Raw genomic sequence first — 20043 nt, forward strand, 5'->3', positions numbered from 1 at the left:
TCCAGGACCCCTAGGGGAATGTCAGAGAGCCAGTTTTGGCCCAATCCCTGCAGGCTATGCCAAGGGACCCCCACCAGTATTAAATATAGTATTAAATATAGCAGTACTTAAGTTATATTTTAAAAGCCAAATTACTGACAAAAAAAGCACATCTTTAGACCATATTTAGCCAAAGGTCTTTAACCATTGGCTTACGAGGTACCAGTAGGTTTCTGTTAATGTAAAAGTTAAATCATTAATTATTTTTAATAACTAGAGGACCAGTGCATGGATTCGTGCACTGGTGGGGTCCCTCAGCCTGGCCTGCAGGGATCTGGCAATAACTGGCTCTCTGGCATCCCCCAAGGTGTCCTGGATTGCGAGGGGGTGGTTCTTGGGTGATGCACCCTGGAATTGGGCTCCCTCCTCTCTGGTTCCGGGTATGTCACCCAAGAACCACAGCTGCCAAATCATCACAGCTCGGCAGCTCCTGCGTTGAGCCCCTGCCCCCTGGTGGTCAGTGTGTGTCATAACTACTGGTCGGAGTGTATGCCCCCTGGTGGTCATTGCGCGTCATAGCAACCAGCCAGTTGGTGGGTCGCTTAGGCTTTTATATATATAGACTAGAGGCCTGATGCAAGAAATCTGTGCAAAGGGCTCAGCCCCCGCTGCCACCATGGCAGCCAGGGGCCTCTGCCTCTGCCCACTGCTGCGGCTTTGTCCAGAAGGTCATCTGGAAGGACATCCGGTCTAATTAGCATATTATACTTTTATTATTATAAACTAGAGGCCCGGTGCACAAAAATTTGTGCACTCGAGGGGGGAGGAAGGGCCCCTCAGCCCGGCCTGTGCCCTCTCGCAGTCTGGGACCCCTTGGGAGATAGTGACCTGCTGGCTTAGTCCTGCTCCCGGGTGGCAGAGGGCAGGCCCATTCTCTAGGTGCAGCTCCTGGTCAGGCTCAGAGCAGGGCCAATTGGGGAGTTGGGGTGCCGCCCCCTTTCATGCACAGAGCAGGGTGGATTGGGAGGTTGTGATGCCACCCTCAGTCACGCCCAGGGTAGGGCCGATTGGGGGGTTGGGGCACCGCCACTGTCACACTCAGGGCAGGGCCAATGGGGAGGTTATGGCTCTACCCCATCACACACAGAGCAGGGCCCGTGGGGTGGGTTAGGGCACCGCACCCTGTCACACACAGAGCAGGGCCGATCAGGGGGTTGGGGCGCCACACTCTGTCACACACAGAGCCGCAGGGCGATCAGGGGTTTGGGGAGCTCCCCCCTATCAGGCACAGAGCAGGGCTGATCAGGAAGTTGGGGCGCCTTCCCCTGTCACGAACAGAGTAGGGCGGATAGGGAGGTTGTGGCCCCACCCCCTGTCACACAGCCGCAGGGTGATCAGGGGGTTTGGGCGCTGCCCCCTGTCATGCTGATCCCTGTGCCGGGAGGCCTCGCGGCTCCGTTGATCCCGGTGCTGGGAGGCATATTACCCTTTTACTATATAGGACAGAGGCCTGGTGCATGGGTGGGGGCTGGCTGGTTTGCCCTGAAGGGTGTCCTGGATCAGGGTGGGGGTCCCCACTGGGGTGCCTGGCCAGCCTGGTTGAGGGGATGATGGCTGTTTGCAGCTGGTCACACACCCTTCAGGGTGGGGGTCCCCACTGGGGTGCCTGGCCAGTCTGGGTGAGGGGCTGAGGGCTGTTTTCAGGCTGGTGGGTGACTGAAGCTCCCAACCGCTCCTTTTTTTCTTTTTATTTTTTTAATTCTGGGCCAGCTTTAGCTCTGGCTCCAGCTCTGAGGCCTCTGCTGCTAAAAGCAGGTATCTGGTTTGTTTGGGTTCTATAATTGAGACACTGTATCAACTCCAGCTCTGAGATCCCGGCCGGCTGAAAGCAGGTTCCTGGGGTTTTGTTTAGCTTCTATATTTGTTACAATGTTTCAAACTGCAAGCTCAGAGGCCAGCAAGGCAGGCGGGGAACGTTGGAGTCCTCCGTCACTGAAGCAAGCAAGCCTCATGTTAGTTTCAAGCTGCCTGGCTGCCTGGCGCCATCTTGGCTGGCAGTTAATTTGCATATTGCCCTGATTAGCCAATGGGAAGGGTAGCGGTCATATGCTAATTACCATATTTCTCTTTTATTAGATAGGATATTAACAATGTACACCTTTAGAGCAAGGGGTAGCAGCAAGGGGACAAAATTAGCAAGGATATTTTAGTGCTTAATATTAGAGACTATTTAGTGCAATGCCTTTTAATTGAGTGATCACCATTGTCTCAAAATATTGATTTTATATTAGGCACTTTGTTTATAAAAAGCACACGCATCAATCTTTCAGAACACATGTGCATATGCATGGTATGATGGGAAGTTTTTAATGCTTTAAAGCTGAATGCCAAAGAGGTTGATTCAGTGGGATGTTTTCGTTTGGCATCACCTACAAGTGCTGGGATCCATCTGCCTTTCAACCACCTCTCACTTGTTGTGCTTTCACTTGCAGCATATACCGCTTGTTTTCAGCAGACCGGAAACGAGTTGAAACTGCTTTAGAGGCTTGTAGTCTTCCATCATCAAGGGTGAGCATGTTGCCTATCTAAAATTAGCACTACTAAATAGCTTTGAGCAATCATAATAAAGTGTAGGCTGCCCCAAATGCTACCCAAACATCAAACCATAGGAGCTTTGGCTGTGTTGCTCAGTGGTTAGAGAGCTGGCCCACCCACCAACGGGTCACGGGTTTGATTTCCAGTCAATGGCTCATACCTGGGTTTCAGATTCGATTCGATTTCCAGCCTGGTCAGGGCAGGTGTAGGAGGCAACCAATCCACATCAATGTTTCTCTCTCTCTTTCTTTCACTCCATCTCTCCTTCCCTTCCATTCTCTCTAAAAATCAATAGAAAAATTATTTTCCAGTGAGAATTAACAAACAAAACAACCCATAGGACTTATTTGTTAATATTTACAATATGTGAGGTCATTGTAACTATATTTTCTTTTACTCCCCTTATTCCAACATTTTAATCTAGAAAGACCTTTGTTCTTTATCAATAAAAATTAAAAACTGATATAAAATGTATTGGCCAAAAATATTAACATTATTAAGAATTTAAACTTCTTGATATTTGGTGTCCCTTGAGATATTAGCTAATCATTATAGATTATGATTAGGAAGATATTTGAAATATGAATGTAATCTTAACTCACTCTTAAAATTTCTAATTTTAAGAGTTATAAGTTACTAAGCAATTAATATAGCAGTACATGTTTATAAAGAAATATATTTACATACTCTGCAGGGCTGTGCTCAAAGTTTTTGCTGAGAGGGAAGCAGATCAGCACAGTTTGGAGACTGCTACTTTGCTCAGATGGTGGAAAGGTAGATGAGAAGACAAGGTTGTAGTATGCTCTTTTTCATGCCAAACATATTCAAGGCACTCAATATGTGTTAATCCCTGAAACTTAATGAATTTGCCTTCATTTCAATACATTTCTACATGCCTGGCTCTAAAATGATTTTTTTTACCATTGTTTCTTAGAGAAATGGGTCTATTGCAGAACGCCTTTTTCTCTGCTCTATGCAGAACTCTCCTTTCTGTTGCAAAGTATTTTTATCCTGGTATCTAAGCAACAAGTAAGCACTTTCCCAAGGACAGTCCTTATGCTGTAGGGAGAACCTTTGAGGCTCTAAAACCCACTGGCAATGCTCAAGTTGCAGAGAACAAAGTTGAGGAGCCATTCTTAAGCGTATAATTAAATGTGAAAAAGTATGGGTGCCATTATTAGGTTCACCAGTCAGTTCTTGTTGGGAATACTTTTCAGAAAAAAATTAAGTGTAATAACGACTTTGGTAGGTAGAAGAAAACAAGGAAAAACAAGAGTGCCATTCCACCACCAGTTTCCTGCTACAGGTGGAAACAGATGCTGATGCTCCAACACTAGGGCAGAGCAGTGGGGAAGCTCCCAAACATTTTAACCTTCACTTTAATAAGCAAAATGAAATGATCAAACTTGCTTATTATTGCTCTCCCAGTGGATGCTTTAGAGTAAGAAAGAAATAACTAAGGTCGATAATTAAATAAATATTTCTTGAATTCTTTCTGGGTGCCCTCAAGCACTGAGAATATGGTAGTGAACACAATGAAGTCCCAGGGTTCCAGGATCAGAGTCTGGGGATGCTGGTCAAGCACCTCAACTGACATGTGTAATTTGTGGGGAATTCTAGGAACAAAAGGAGTGGAGGGCTGCCAGTGAGAATGAGAGAAGCTCATTCCAGAAAAATTAAACTATGTGTGCAAGGCCCTGAGGCCGGAAAGACTAGGCCCGAATGAGAACTGCATTTAAGCACAAAAAAGTAAGTGGAAGAGATTAATTTAGAAAGATGGATATCAAGTGTTTTTCCTCTGTAACTGCTCCGGATTTTACCTTTACTGGATAACATTTGTGACATATAATGATCAAAAATTTAAGTTATTATTATTATTAATATCTAGCTAAGGAAAAGGAGTAAAAAATGAAACTGCATAGAAAGTCAAACCCATCAATCAATTCTCTGTAAATTGCAATTTTCTAAACAATTGGATTCTGAAAATTCAGCCAATAAATATAAATTGAGTTTTTACAATCCACTATGTCTATTATAGGTTCACGCTTTCAGACCAAAGTCAACTGGAGACATTTGAAAAGGAAAATGAAATTCAAATAACAGGAGTCATGTTTAAATTGAAAAACATATTTATCTTTAGTAAATTAAATGTTATGACAGTTTTCTGAGAACAAATTGGAGATTTTTTAAAAATATGATCAACCTCCATCATAAAGTTTTGAAAGATCATTATTCTTAGTAAAGTACACTTTACTTGGAAGAGTTGTAGAAATTGAATGCTTTAAAAGATTTAAAAAGCAGAGACAGTTTCAGAGCTTGGAAATAAATGCTTCTGCAAACTGACTATGTTTGAAATCCTCATTGTAATTTCATATCTACAGAACAGTGTCTCTAGAAAATATCTACTAATTAGCAAAAAGATTCGGGATATACTAACAAGAAGTATTTTAAGTACTACACAGAAGAAAAGTTATATAAATGGTAGATAATCCTGCATGTCTGGAGCCTCGTTTCATAGCCGGCTGTCATTCCAACTAGATTTAATTGTGTTCTGTAAATAGGCACATTACCAGAAACACAGTGGATATCCTGTTGAGATTTTTTAAACATTGTCTTTGTGCACATTGTTAGGGATAATTAATGCACTTGAACTTGTGTCCCAGCCAACGTGATCCATTGGAATAACACATTCCTTTAAAGGGTACTCCTTCAGAGATTACAGTCGCTTGTCCAAATTACCTTAATTGTTAAAAAGTAGTACTACAGCAAAAAAGAGAGACAAAGCAATTACTGTAGTTCTATTAATAATCCAAACACATTTTCCAGTGAAACCTTTGAAGACCTTTGCATATTCAGAAAATTACCACTTTACCCACAAACTTTCTGAGCACTGAAAATAGTTTACTTGAAGGAAATTACCTTTGATTTAAGTCTTATTAACTTGAGAACAGCTCAGGGTCATTTGGAATGGTATAGTAGTCTCGATATGGCATTGGCTTATGTGTTTGCATTTTAATGAAGAAGATAAGGAATAAATCTATGTGTTTCTTTTAAATAATAAAGTTTATTATAGTTATATTTCGGTCTTGGCATAGCGTTGGCACATGTATTTTCATTTAATGATGAAGATAAGGAGTAAATCCATGTGTTTACTTTAAATAACAAAGTTTACTATATTTAGGAACATATAGTATATGCAATACTGAGGGAGATAGTGTTTTCTGAATTAAAAGAACACCTTAAATTTTCTAAAGAATATTATGAATAAAAATTATTTTTACAGGATAACTGTTAGATTTGCTTTTTCCTATGTCTTACATCATAAATATAAATCAGAAATATAATCATTTTTGTAGCTGTGATTCTTAAAATAACTGATATAAAAAATGTAAAGCCTCATTGAAGCCCTGGCTGGATAGCTCAGTTGATTACAGTGTTATCTCGATAAACCAAGGTAAATGGAACATCAAGCCCATGTCTCTCTCTCTCTCTCTCTCTCTCTCTCTCTCTCTCCCTCTCCCTCCCTCTCTCTCCCTCTCTCCCTCTCTCCCTCCCTCCCTCTCTCTTCTTTCTCTCTGAAATTAACAAATGAAAAATTAACAAAAACATTTGGAGATTGATTATGAGCAGCTTACTTGTAAGTATTTCATGTACATTATGGCTAACTCAACTTTTGATTTATAGCTTTAGAAAAACATATTGTGAATAGGTTAAAATACTGAATTTATTGATAAATAATTCATTGTTTTGTAGAGATGAAATCTGTATGTGAACTCTTGAGTTATTAGAGTCTACTTCAATAAATTAACATATTTTCAGATAACATTTTCTGAATGTTAAGTACCTATTTCTTACAAAATTACTCCCCTATACTCTTTCAATTTAGCTTTAAATAATGCACATTTAAAATATATTTTTATTAATTTAAGAGAGGAAAGGAAGAGAGAGAGAGAGGAGAGAGAGAGAGAGAGAGAGAGAGAGAGAGAGAGAGAGAGAGAGAGAGAAACATCAATGATGAGAGAGAATCATTGATTGGCTGCCTCCTGCATGCCACCTATTGAGGATTGATCCCTCAACCCAGGTATGTGCCATTGACTGGAATGGAACCCAGGACCCTTTAGTCTGCAGGCCAATGCTCTATCCACTGAGCCACACCAGCTAGGACCCAATGATACACATTTTAACAAAAATTTTTTTTTTCTCTCACCCACTGACTCCAAAGGCTTGCTCAAGTTGGACAAGAGAAAAATGAGACAAGGAAAATCAGCTGTATTGAAATGTTTTCCTTTTTCTATGCTCTAACATCCAACTGGTGATGACAATAAATTGTGTTTATTCATATTATCTTAATTAATCTGTTTCCCTTTATAGGAACTTCTGATTCACAGCTGGTAAATAAACAGTGGTTAGAGTTCTACTAAAGCATGTTGTTCTATGGAGTTATGTGTCTGGAATCTTATATAAATGACTTTAGCTAAATCTGCTATTCAAAGGGAAACATAGAGCACATAAGTCCTTGCTATCAACTTCTACCTTTCTCATAAATTACATTCATTCATTTAGTAAGTAATTAGTGTGCACCTGCAGTATGTTACACACTGGAGATAGAGCAGTTAACAAGCAAAATGCAGGTCCTAGCTTGTGTAGATCTGCAGGCTGGAAAGTAATAGAATTGTACAGCTGGGAGCAGAATCCTGTTAAATGAGTGTTGAAATATGAGACAAGCAAGGTGTGATGGTATCACAGAATGGAAGGCAAAACCCTGTCTGGGAGAAAGGAAAGGCTCCCAGAGGAAGAGATTTTAGCTAAGACAAGAAGGGAGGGAGAAAAGGGGTCAGGAAGGGAAAGAAAACAATTATTGATGTTCTTAGATAAAATCTATATATGTGTGTGCTGGGTAAGGTTGGGGTGGGGAGAAGAGTGAACTCCAAATAGTAACTAAATAGTAGAGAGAATGGGAGAACATGCTTGGAGTTCACAGAGCTATTCAGTATTTCTTTACTACTATTGATGTTTAAATATTTACCTTCTCTGTGTCTCTCAGCCAAAAAGTAGAATAGAGAAGGTCATTTCCAGCTATTTACACAGCTACTTAAGGAGATGTGGGTTCTTAAGTCACAGAAAGGGGGCAATGGAAAATGTACAACTTCTAGGCAAAGGGTTTCTTCCATCTTGTGAATAGAACGGGACTTTGGAAACCAGTTTATAGGTTGTACTTGTCCCCATTTTATGAGTGGCAAAACACCAATAAAACAATCCAAGGAAACTTCCCATTATTCTTGGATTTGACCACTTGTGCTCATGACTTCAAAATTGGTGTCCAGGTATTTAAGCTTAATGGTGTAATGCATCTTGCTATGTATAATGTTTGTTTGTCTCAAAATTCTGTTTTTAAAAATAGATTTTTTGCGCTCTATAAATGGGTTTAGTAAAGAAAATATTCTTTTATTTGTTCAGCCCACAAATATGGGAGTGAACTAAGTGGTGAGCTAAGTTTTCTTACCTGTTAGCAAGGAATGTACGATTTCAGACAATAATTTTTAGAAACTTTTATAAAAGTACATTTCAAAACCTATAAATATGGTAAAAGGAAGGGTGTTTTCTTTGGTTTAAGGGCTTGAAAATAAAAACACCCATATAAACACTTACCTGAAATAGGAAAACGGCATAAAGAATGTCCTTCCTGTTAACAAAGGCTTGAATACATGTTTCCGGTTTCCATGGCAGCCCGACTACACAGAAAAATAAGTCATAGAAGTGACTTTTTATGTCAGTGACTTGCTTCCCAAACAATAGGGCCAGGAGGAGTCAGTGAGAAATAATGGTTCCTGTCTAATGAAAACACTAGAGTCCTGGTGCACGAAATTTGTGCAGGGTAGGGTCCCTAGGGCTGGCCTTCCCGCCTCCTCACTTCCCTGCCTCCTCCTTCCCTCACTCCCTCAATGCCTCACCACCACCTCTGGTCACTGGCTATGTTCTGCACTACCCCCTGGTGGTCAGTGCATGTCATAGGAAGCAATCAAACTCCTGCTCTCCCAGTCGGACTCCCGAGCAAACAATTTGCATATTAGCCTTTTATATAGAGAGATTTTACAATTTATCAGATTATTTAAACTTGAAAGAGCATTATTTAGGAAAAAAGACACAAAATCAGTTCTTTACATTTTTTTAACAAATGTGAATGTTCTTCATGTCACTGATCACTTAAAAATGGTTAAAATGGTAATTTTTTTATGTTGCATAAATGTTATCACAATAAAAAAGATTAAAACCAAAACAAAATGAAAACTTTAAAAATATGCTAAAGAGATCCTCTTTTTACTAAGTCTAACTTCACTTTAGAAATGTACTTAAGAAATTGCCTTAACATCTCTTTAGAAGAAAACTCTTACACTTAAATTATAATGAAAACCCAAGAGAGAATAAGATTTTTGATACCTCAAAGCCAGTGTTCAAATGAGCCCACAGCTGGGCTCATGAATGTCTTCTGATTATTTACCCTGAACACATGGAAGAAAAGAGGGAATGAAGGTTGGGAGGGAAGGAGTTGAGGAAAGCAGGGAGGGAGGAAGATAGGGAAAGAAAAAGACCATTCATTGACAGTGTTGTTTTATTTCCCAGAATGATTCAATACCTCAAGAAGATTTCACTCCAGAAGTGTACAGAGTTTTCCTGAACCATCTTTGCCCTCGACCTGAAATTGATAACATCTTTTCCGAATTGTAAGAGCATCCATTTTAACCCACTATCTCCCGGCTTCTGTGGTCCTCAGGCTGGCTAGGGCAGGAATTTGAGCAATAAAGGGAGAGGAAGACCCTCTTGTGCTCTATGTCTAATAGCAGTGCTTCTGTGTAGTTACCGGAGATAATCACGTATTCCCGCCCCTGAGGTGCAACCAGGGCTTTTAATGAGTGGAAGTTTGCTATGATTTGTTGCTGGGTGTAGCTGTTTTAGTAACCTCAGGGGGCTCTGTGTGGTTTGAAGTTTATGGCTGGAACAGAGAAAGCTTAGCTGAGACAGACTCATGTTGCAGAAAGAATTCTGAACTGGGAACTAGCCATCTTACCTCTCTGAGCTGCATTAGTGAAATGACAAGTGTGGATTACTAAGAACCCTCCCAGCTGCAAATTATAGGTTGGAAATTATATAGGCATTAAGTTTTTAAATAAATGAAAAATAAGGAGAAAGAAACCAAAACACAAAGCAAATGTGGGGAAGTAGCAGTTTACTCTTTTGATATGCTGAAATCTACATGATGACAGAAAATCAATCCAAAATTGATAAATACAATAAGGATTCCTTCATATGGAAGACAGACAAACAGTGCTGCCGAGAATGACGCTGAATATACTCACGTGCTGATGTTCATTGCCATCAACTATTTATTGAACATGTGCAATATTTGTACCATTGAACTTGACTTTTGGCTGTCAACAGGATTAAAATGTGAAGTTTGAATCACACTATATAGAAGAGTTATAGACTCTGGTTGACATGTAACTTTAATGAAAAGAAAAATGTGCTTAAACATATTGTTTACTTTTTTTATTACATCTTTGAATGATTAAGCGGGATATGGGGATTTGATGAACAAAATAGATCCAGAAACATAGAAGCATGGAACAGACTGTCAGATCTCAAAGGGAAGACAGGGGTGGATGGGTGGGTGGGTAGGAAGAGATTAACTAAAGAATTTATGTGCATATAAGCATAACCCATGGACACAGACAATAGTGTGGTAAAGACCTGGGGCTTGGAGTAGGTGCAGACTAGAAGGGATCAATGGGGTAAAAAAGGGACATCTCTAGTACTTTCAGCAATAAAGATACCTTAAAAAAAAGTTTAGTGTCATAATAAAAAAAAACAACCCATACCTCTGTGATCAGTTTAGAGTGGTTTATCTTTACAGACAAGATGCAATATTTTCCTACTGTGGATTTTCTCATGCATTGGGTATTGTTCAAGGGCATTGGGACTTAGTGGCAGTGATTGGAAAACTTATTTGTAGCCCATGGAGGTGCAGCAGTTGTGTGGAGCAGCACGGTGTCTTTAGGGCAAGATAGGAATTTCAGAATAACATGCTCTTACCAGGAATGACAGGATTTGGTTTCTCTGTAGCTAAGGGCAAATATCTGAATGAGACTTGGTGGCAAATATTCTAATTTATGGCTTTTAATTGTCTGTAGTGGTGCCAAAAGCAGACCATACCTTACTGTTGATCAGATGATGGATTTTATCAACATTAAGCAGCGCGATCCCCGGCTAAATGAAATACTTTACCCACCTTTAAAGCAAGAGCAAGTCCAAGTATTGATTGAGAAATATGAACCCAACACTAGCCTCGCCACAAAAGGTCAGTCCATTTTGTCCCTCACCACAGGGAAGCTCTGCTTTCTAATTGTGAATGGGTCACACATTTGTATGCCTGCTTTCCTTTCTGTCTTAAAGTTACTGGTGGTTCAATCCAAAGTAGATTTTTTTTAATTTTGATATGTGATTTTTGTTGTAGTTATATATATGCATGTGACATTTTTTAGATGTCTAATCGTTTGTTTTATTTTACATTTACTCAGTGACTAAATGCTTCTTTCTCAGACAGGAAATTCACAGTCTTACAGGTTGTCCTTTTAGGGTCTGTTTTTAGATGTTCTGAGAAGTGATCCACAGATTTTTCTAAATCTCTAAAACTGAGAAGATTGGACCCTTATCCTATTCTAGTTTACACTATTGACAAATTTGTCCACTGGGAAAATATTATAAAATTTTGATTTCTTTATGTAAAAAAAAAAATAGTATTTATAGAAAAAAAAATCAGTCTAAAAACTGATATCAAGAAGAGAGACCTAAGTTGCCTGGAAATTATTAAGAAATTTATGTTTTTGATTTGGGAGAAATGAATTGCCAAAATAAGATCATGATGATTTAATTGCCAAGAATTTTCAATTATTTGTAGCATCATTGTCCCTGAAAAGGATTTCCAGCTATTTCTTTACCACTAAGCCCAAGCGTCATCTGGATTGAGATATCTTCACTGAGAGAATGGGTGTGTCATCAGTGATGCTATTGCAAATGCCTAGATATTCCGTGGGGAGGGAAAAAGAAGTACAATTAACCAATTATTAAGAAAAAATAAATTGCATGTTAATATGCAGGTAATTTATAAGTAACAAACATCTCTAGCAAGCTGAATAGTCATTACTAAGAATGGTTATCATAAAAGTAGATTTAGAAGTTTTTCAACCCCTTGTATTTATTCTGAAACTGGACCTCTAAATGAAAAATGAAAGTATTTATTAAGTATTAATTAAAATCTTATAATTAATTTTATACTTCATGCTATTAGTTAGGAATTTATAGACGACATTGTTTAGTATTTATTTTCTTGGTCAAGCACTTTACCTTTGCTGTTGTCATCATTCTTATTGTTGCCAAGGTCAGTTGAAGGGAACAACTGAGGCAACGGTATATGCTGGCATTGCCAGGCCTGCCCCTCTGATCTTACTTCTGTATGACGCCCTTTCTTCCCTGGTGTCACAAACACAGCATTTCTCCTGACCATTTAACAGAGTGCAAGTCCTTGGAGGTTTCTCCCAAATAATGTGACAGTTCCTTTCTGAAATCCAAACTTCACCAAAAAAATAACTAGCAGTATTATAGCAGAGCGAACAGGACTTGTAAAAATACATTAGCTTAAAACGCTAGGAAAACAAAAAGCTTTTGTGAAACTAATGACACACTTCAGAACCTAAACTTTGCCCTTTTCCCCTCCCTTCACAGCACACTGCTGGCAGCCCATGTTTTAGGTGGCATCGGATCCCATACATCAACTCTGATGCCTTGGAAGTAGAGGATACAAAGGAAAAAAATTACAATAGGTTATTGAAAAATCTAGAATCCTGCAAGAACCAATTTTGGTCTAAGGAAAGTTAAGATGATGTCTCTTAGCATTTGCAAGAGCATTTAGTGCCATCTTATAGTTGTACCAGGTATGAATTCTATATTCACAAACACACACAATTCAGGTACATTTAAAATAGCAGCACGATTTTTCTCAAGCTATGTGATTCATCATGGAACTTCCATGTTCATTTTGGTGTGATTTTTTTAAATCACAGAATTTATTTCACAACCCAGAAACTCCAATAAGAAAATTAACTTGAGATATTTCACACCAGGTCATCTTGTTTGCTGCTTTGGCTCTATTTATTTGAATGAAGAGGATTAGAGATTTTTTATTCATAGTCAATAGGAGCATGATTTTTAAATGCCTCTTTGTAGGAATAAGACATTGTTAGGTTAAAGGTTAATTCTTTAGTAACTAAGAGTTTGAGATTTTTTTTTCCCAAAAATGAAAATTTATTTTCTAGTTTAATTTTGCAGTTTGACTTTAAGATAGTTTCAGGAACCCTTTTTTTGTGTGTCTTAAATCTAACAAAGTATAATTTCAGGAAATATTATTTGACTTCAATGTGGTGAATGATGAGTAAGGACATTAGCTTTCTTTATTATGTAACTTTTTAATATGTACATTATTATTTTGCAAAGAAGCAAATCAAGGCTTTGACATCAAAAGATTTACCTAAGGTATAAAACCAAGATGTTCTTCAAGAATCATCTGATTAATACACTTTAATCAATAAACACATAAGAAAATAAGTAAGGACATTTAACATTACATTATAATATATATATATATATATATATATATATATATATATATATATATACACACTCTCTGATATCAAGAAACATATTTTAAAGTAGGTGTTAAAGAAATACTACACAAAGTTGGCTTGTGCTAATATTTAGTTCTTATATGCATTTATATAAAAGGTAGCATATAATAAAATGAAAAATTTTCAGTGTGGCCAAAGCCTAAATGCTAAAAATGAGCACTGGTTAGCTGACTACACCTGTACCACATGGCAGTAGGAAATGAGCCCAGAAGAGATAGTGGACTTTGATGCTTTGTGGACCTGTGGCCATTAGCATGTGTGCCACATTTTCATACTAGATCACTGTGGACCAAAAGATGGAATGTAATAATTGGACAGAGTTAGGCCACATGACTCTCCCTAGAGCTGATGAGGAATTAACTGCCTAAACCACATGGACTACCACTGGGAAAGGAGTGGTTGGGTTCCCTGAAATGCAAATAGGGTGTGCTACCCTTACGAAGGAGCACAGTGGGCAGATAAAAACAGCAGAACCCACTACAACTGGGTCAGACATCAACAATTCATCATCACTGTTTACCTAATCTTAAGAAACCATTTAACCTATTTAATCAGTTCTACCCCCTAGTTTTTTAAGATTGTGTATATTAGTTTTTGCCCACTAAACCTTGGTTGACCTGAACTAATGAAAATGATAATTGGCATTTACACCAAATAATTTCAAACCATTAATTGGTCTAGAAGTGAGATTCAGAACATTGGTCCTAGACATTCTTACTCTTTATCACTTAATTTTCCAAGTAGATTTTTAAAAATCATTATTTTCTCAGCATCATTTCTCTTCATTAAGTAGAAATCATAAATAATAATGACTTTTCATTAATGTCTGTTATGCATCCAGAATTTTAAGAAATGCTGGCATAGTATGATGCTTAAGCCAGTTCATCTCAGGCAGGTGACTTTACCTGCTTGACATTCAGGTTCCTCCTCTATAAAGTGGGATGAATAACAGGAGCAGATCTGGGTGTTCTTCCCATATCTCTTGGCACTCGTTATTCCAACATGGTTAACAGCAGCCTCTGCAACTCTCCAGGACCTTCTCTCAGCCCAGCACAGGCAACCTACATGAGCCCAGGACTCCATGGCCCCAGGAGTGATTTTTATTCAGGAAGCGGTACCTCATCTTCTTTGCTCCTTGTGTGGGACATTTTCTATGCATTTTCTCCACTTTCTCCTGGAGTTGCTCAGTGCAATTTAGCCTGAGTTGCCCACAACTTTAACCTGATTGATCATGTTCCTTTCATTAGCTCTTTCCTTCCCTTTCCATTTCTCTACTCCCCTACAGTTATTTTTTTTAGAGTAACCTCTGAAATAAACTGTGTTTATTCAAATTTTTGTCTCAAAACCTGCTTTTACAAGAAACAAAACAAAGACAAGCACTTTTATAAATGGCCCTCACAAAATCAAAAGTGAAAGATGGGCATTGAGAAGCTGAGCATTGAGAGAACAAATGTAAAGAATAAATGCCCACAGCTCATCCCTTCTGACCTATCACGTAACTGCCTTGTTGGCACTGTGCATCCCTGCTGGTGGCCTCAAATCATGGGATCTCCAGTCCATAAGGGTCTTAGCTATTTAGCCCAAACTCAGGTCACAGAAGAGGCCGCATTTTTCGTGTCCCAGGGTACAGTCCTCCCCACTACTCCAGACTTCTGCTTGGGCCCCTCCACCAGGACTTGCTGAGAAAAGAGATGCAAGGCCAACTATTTAGAAGAGAGCAGTTTCATCCATAGCAGTGGTTTTTAGTCTTGTCCTTGACATAGCATCCTTGTTTGTTTCTTCCAACAAGGTCTCACAAGAAAGGCCAATGTGTAGGAAAAATCTTTAGGAACACTCCATTAGTTTAACACAGGGAGCCTGAAGTGTAGCTGCTGATGGCTGCCCTGTTCCTGTCTCCTCTCCTGCCCTGCCCCATTCTCTGCAGGACCTTCTGCTACAACCCCCAGGATTCAGGATGCACAGTTTAAAAACCACTCAACTAGAGGAAATATTGACTGGTTCAAAGGTCTGCCTCACAATTAAGGTGGCATCCATTTAAATAGTTTTAAATAGATTCTCTGCAAAAAATAAAAGAACTAAAATGAATGAACAAAGTAAACTTAAATGCAATAGATTTTCCTCCTAATAGACAAAGACAGATGAAAACTGTATGAGGTAGGCAGTTCTCTCTGTGCATTGAGTTACTACACTAAGAAAGCTGCTGAAAAGTCACTCGAGTATTTTATTGATTAAGATCCCATTTAAAATCTACCTATTGACTTTGTAGTTTCTGTGGAAGGTCACAGAAGAATGACATTATCACCGATGACTATATTTCAAGCTAGTCTTAACTCTGTGTTTCATATGTTCGGAGATTTTTCTGAAGTATGAGAGATCAGTCAAAATGAAAAAAAAAAAACAACATTTTTTTTTCAAGATAGCTATTATGAATCCACTCATCATTAGTTGACTTTGTAACTCCCTTCACTTTCCCTCCTTGATTGCATTTCCTCCTTTCCCAAGAAGCAGGAATTGATCTGAAGAGATGCAAATGCCTGGCCCAGAAGTCTTGTTTACTTTATTCCTCTAGCCTTTTTCTTCAGTCATCTCAAAGTCACGACCATGTCCATTCACAGCCAAAATGGCCTCTTTCATAAAACAACCAACCAGGAAAAATATAAATTGTAAAAAATAAAGTCAAATGCCAGTCCTAAGAGATAGGGAAGTGAGCTTGGTAGCCTAATCCACCCCAGGATGCTGAGTTTGGTGGCAGCTTTTTATGGCATCAGAGTGTACCTTCCTGAGATGCCTTGTTCTTTGTGTGAGAGCTATTGGACAAAGCAGATAATGGCTATGTCTTCCCTAGCTGCAACCTCCCATAAGAGCATAGCATTAATAGTCTCTGGCTATTATACTTTTCCCCTTCCAAGTGTTAGGTGGGACTATGGCTCGGATAAAATGAATAGCTTGCAGATTGCACTGTGCTGGAAAAAGGCTACAAAGCCACAGCCCTTTGGCCTCTCAACATCTGCATTACCCAGAATTCCAGTTTTGTTAGTAGTTTATTTTATAGCAAATAACTGGTAGGGAAACAGATGAAATACAGAAAGAATCAAGTTCATGGAAAACAAACAATGACCACAAGAAAACAAGGTGAGGGGAGGTGTGGACTGTCCAACCCTGGCACTTTACAAGAAAGCTGAAAAATGTGCCATGGCAATGGGTGAAATAACGTCAAGAAGTTGAGAATGACCAATTAAGACATTAATTCATTACAGATATTTTCGGAGCTCTGCCTTAATTCTGAACCACTGGAATCTGTAGGACTCCAGTTGTGAAAGCAAAATTATCTACAGAGTAAAAATAGCGTTACTTGAAGAGGAAGTCTTAACTAAGGATGATTGACAGAATTAACCTTCTCACCTAGCACTCTACATTAACACATAGAAAGTGAATCAAAAATACTTCTTATTAACATCGCAATTGGTTTTTGTATGGGTTCCCCCTGAAGCCTACCCTGGGAGAAGAACCCAAGCATGAGGAGTTTATTTAAGAGGTGATCCTGGGTGGGACAATTTAGGAAGTGCAAATGAAAAAAATGAAGGCAGCCATAAAGGTGGTGTCATGGCGCAAGTTAGTGTGTGCATGACTGGATCTCAATCCTGGGGCAAACTCCAGGGGTCCATGTAGAAAGGATTTTTTCAAGAATCTCCATCATATCAAAGGAGAGATCCTCCAAGGTACCTGATGCTCATTGCACTCTTTTCTTTATTGTAATACACAACTGAAGCAGTTGCATGGGTATTTGAATTAATAAGCATGTATTGCCCACCTAACTTAAGAACTACAAAGAAGAGGAACAAAATCAAGATAAAGTCTTCATCCTCAAGGAGACTATAATTCAGACAGGTGATATATACAAATATATCAGTATACAAATTACTATTCTACAAGGTAGAATGTGGTACACCACCATTCAGCAAGTATCTATTTAGTGTCCTTTATGTTTCAGGGAAAGGGGATGTTTTATTTATTGAGGTTCTAGGGAGTGTCAAGAATCACTTCAAACTCTTCACCAGCCAATTATCTTCTATAAACCTCAGGGCAAATCTTTGAGTGTATTATTACCTCCATTTTACAATGAGGGAATTGGGTCTTTGTTTATTTTTTAAATAAGTTTTTCTTGCTTTCAGAGTGGAAGGGAGAGGGAAAGAGAGATAGAAACATCAATGGTGAGAGAAAAGTCATTGATTGGCTGCCCCCTGCATGCCCCACACTGGGGATTGAGCCTGCAACCTGGGCATGTGCCCTGACCAGGAATTGAACCATGATCTCCTGGTTCAGAGGTTGAGCCATGCCAACTGGAAGGAAATTGAGTTTTTGAATGGCCAAGTAACTTTTATCAGTTTGTTTGAGAAGGAAGTAAATGAGAAGGGAAGCTAAAAGGACATGTAGGCCTTGATGCTAATCTTGGCTCATTCATTTAGTCAACACACATTTTTGGAGCCTTACTGCCTGTGTCCACCCTTGTACTAGGCAATAAATAGGTGCCATTCTTCTCCGCATGGAGCAGTCAGTGTAGCAGAACTCCTCTGCGAGGAAGGATGAAGGCTTTTGAAGAGGAGAGTGACATTTGCGCTGTACTCCAGGAATGCTGCAGTGTAGGGGGCTAGATGAGGGGTAGATGAATGTCAGGTAGCATTTCAGGCAACTAAGTGATAACATGTTCAAGTAGCTATAGAAAACACTAATGAGCACATATTGTGGACTTGCCTTTATGCTAGACACTGGGAGAGATGAAAACAAAGAGAAGGCCATGTTCCTTGACGTTAGAAAGCCAATGTCCAGCCTGACCAAAGAACATGACATTCTAGTTAAGGATCTAGAACATTTTTTTAAAATATATTTTATTGATTCTCTACAGAGAAGAAGGGAGAGGGGTAGAGAGCCAGAAACATCGATGAGAGAGAAACATCGACCGGCTGCCCTCTGCACACCCCCCACTGGGGATGAGCCCGCAACCAAGGCACATGCCCCTGACCGGAATCAAACCTGGGACCCTTCAGTCCGCAGGCCGACGCTCCATCCACTGAGCCAAACCGGCCAGGGCAAGAATATTTTTGTCTCCTGTGCGTTATGGCTCAGGAACCATTGTGAAGGGTCTCTTCTGATAGAGCGATGTGATAACGGCCACTAAATGGCTACGTGCACTAATAAAATGCAGTGAACTTCTTCACTACCCTCCGAGAACCTCTAACCCTAAATGACCAATTAGTTCTTTCACAAATCTAGTGGAAAGACTCCAAGCTATGGAGGGTTCTAATCTGGATTCTGTGTTCATGTAGCCATGTCAATTTAAAGGGATTGTGTAACCTCATTGGGTCAACATTTATATGTCGCATTAAATAATAAAACTTCATCTTACCTACCAAACTGAACAGTGAGGAGTAAATAAATTGCAGATGTAAGAATATTTTGAAAAGGGGAAAGTGCTCAATCAAAGGTAGGTGTTATTATTAAGAACTTTCACACAAAACCACATTAACAAGTTCAACTATTTTTAATATGGGAGAACTCAGGAACACAGAAAGGCATGGTAGCTGGGTAATGAAGTTAATCTATAAAGGCTTTTGAGAAAAGCACATAGCTATTTAGTGGCCATTATCATACAGTATCTTGGGCTTGTATTTGTACATAGTTATGGTAATAAAACAGGTTTAGCAATCAAGATGGAATAAGAATGTCTGACACTTCTCAACCTAAAATAAGAATACATAAGAACATGTATAGAACATACTGACTTCAGGGTTGGAAAAAAAATTGATAAAACAGGTAAAGAAACAAGCAGAGTTCATATCCTGTCCAAAGACACAGTTAGTTGGCAAATGTAATAGGAAAGTTTGTGCCCAAGCAAAGATAAGTGAAAATGGAACATTTAATAGACAATTTCTGAAAGGAGGCAAAGGGATTTTGGTGAGCCATGGGATATTAAAGCCATCTGCACTTACTTTCTCTGAGCTGCTCTAGCAGAATTCACATAAGGGTCACAGCACTAGGAATTTTCATGAGCCAAGGAAATAGCTTCTCAGTGCTATGCATGGAAGGGACTTAGAAGGTGCTAAGTAATCCATTGGACCAGTAGCCTTCCAACATGCGCTGGTATCATTACATTAAGAGTGGGGCTTGAATGATGATGAATGGATTCTCAACCACCCAATTCCAGTGACATCCAAACATTTGAGAGCCAGAGCCTGACTAATTGGCATTTGGCTCAATAGAACGAGGCTGGTGGCCATGCTAACTGGCACACATGTTGTCCAGCTTGCCCATCTCAAATGTGTGATGACTCTGGATTTATAGGCCATCTGTCTTGCAAGGCAGAATTTGTAGAGAATTCTCTGGGTTTCCGGGCTTTGAAAGATGTTATTTGCTTGTACGGGGCTATTTTTATTTCTTTAAGCTAACTTGCATATTTTTTGCAAGACCTACAGAACAGTGTCACATCTTCCGTTTAGCATTTCTCTTGCCCTCACACTGACATAACAAGTTTTCTGTTGTATTTTATTTTTCTTCCTAAAAGTTAGATTCATGGGTTAGGGAATAAAAATGCTAGCGGATGCCTTTAAATTACTTGCAAAGACTAGAATGCAAACTCAGGCTGGAAAAGAATTTTACACTGTGGTAGACAAATCCTAATCAAAGAGCTAATCCTCATGCATCTGCCAGATGGGTCATTTGTCCTGCCTGAGCCCAG

The 20043-nt window shown here is 39.2% G+C and overlaps 1 protein-coding gene across 4 annotated transcripts in view; it reads left to right on the forward strand.

Annotated features, from left to right (window-relative positions):
* PLCB1 (phospholipase C beta 1) overlaps positions 1-20043 on the forward strand; it is a 628875-nt gene that overhangs the window by 444562 nt on the left and 164270 nt on the right. For all 4 annotated transcript variants that reach the window (XM_036322262.1, XM_036322263.1, XM_036322264.1 and 1 more), the window contains exons 7-9: positions 2472-2547; positions 9196-9296; positions 10761-10927. In XM_036322262.1, the coding sequence (XP_036178155.1) occupies positions 2472-2547; positions 9196-9296; positions 10761-10927 (344 nt within the window). The remainder of the gene's footprint in view (positions 1-2471; positions 2548-9195; positions 9297-10760; positions 10928-20043) is intronic.

This window comes from Myotis myotis, unplaced genomic scaffold, assembly GCF_014108235.1.
Source record: "Myotis myotis isolate mMyoMyo1 unplaced genomic scaffold, mMyoMyo1.p scaffold_m19_p_9, whole genome shotgun sequence".
NCBI classification, from domain to species: domain Eukaryota; kingdom Metazoa; phylum Chordata; class Mammalia; order Chiroptera; family Vespertilionidae; genus Myotis; species Myotis myotis.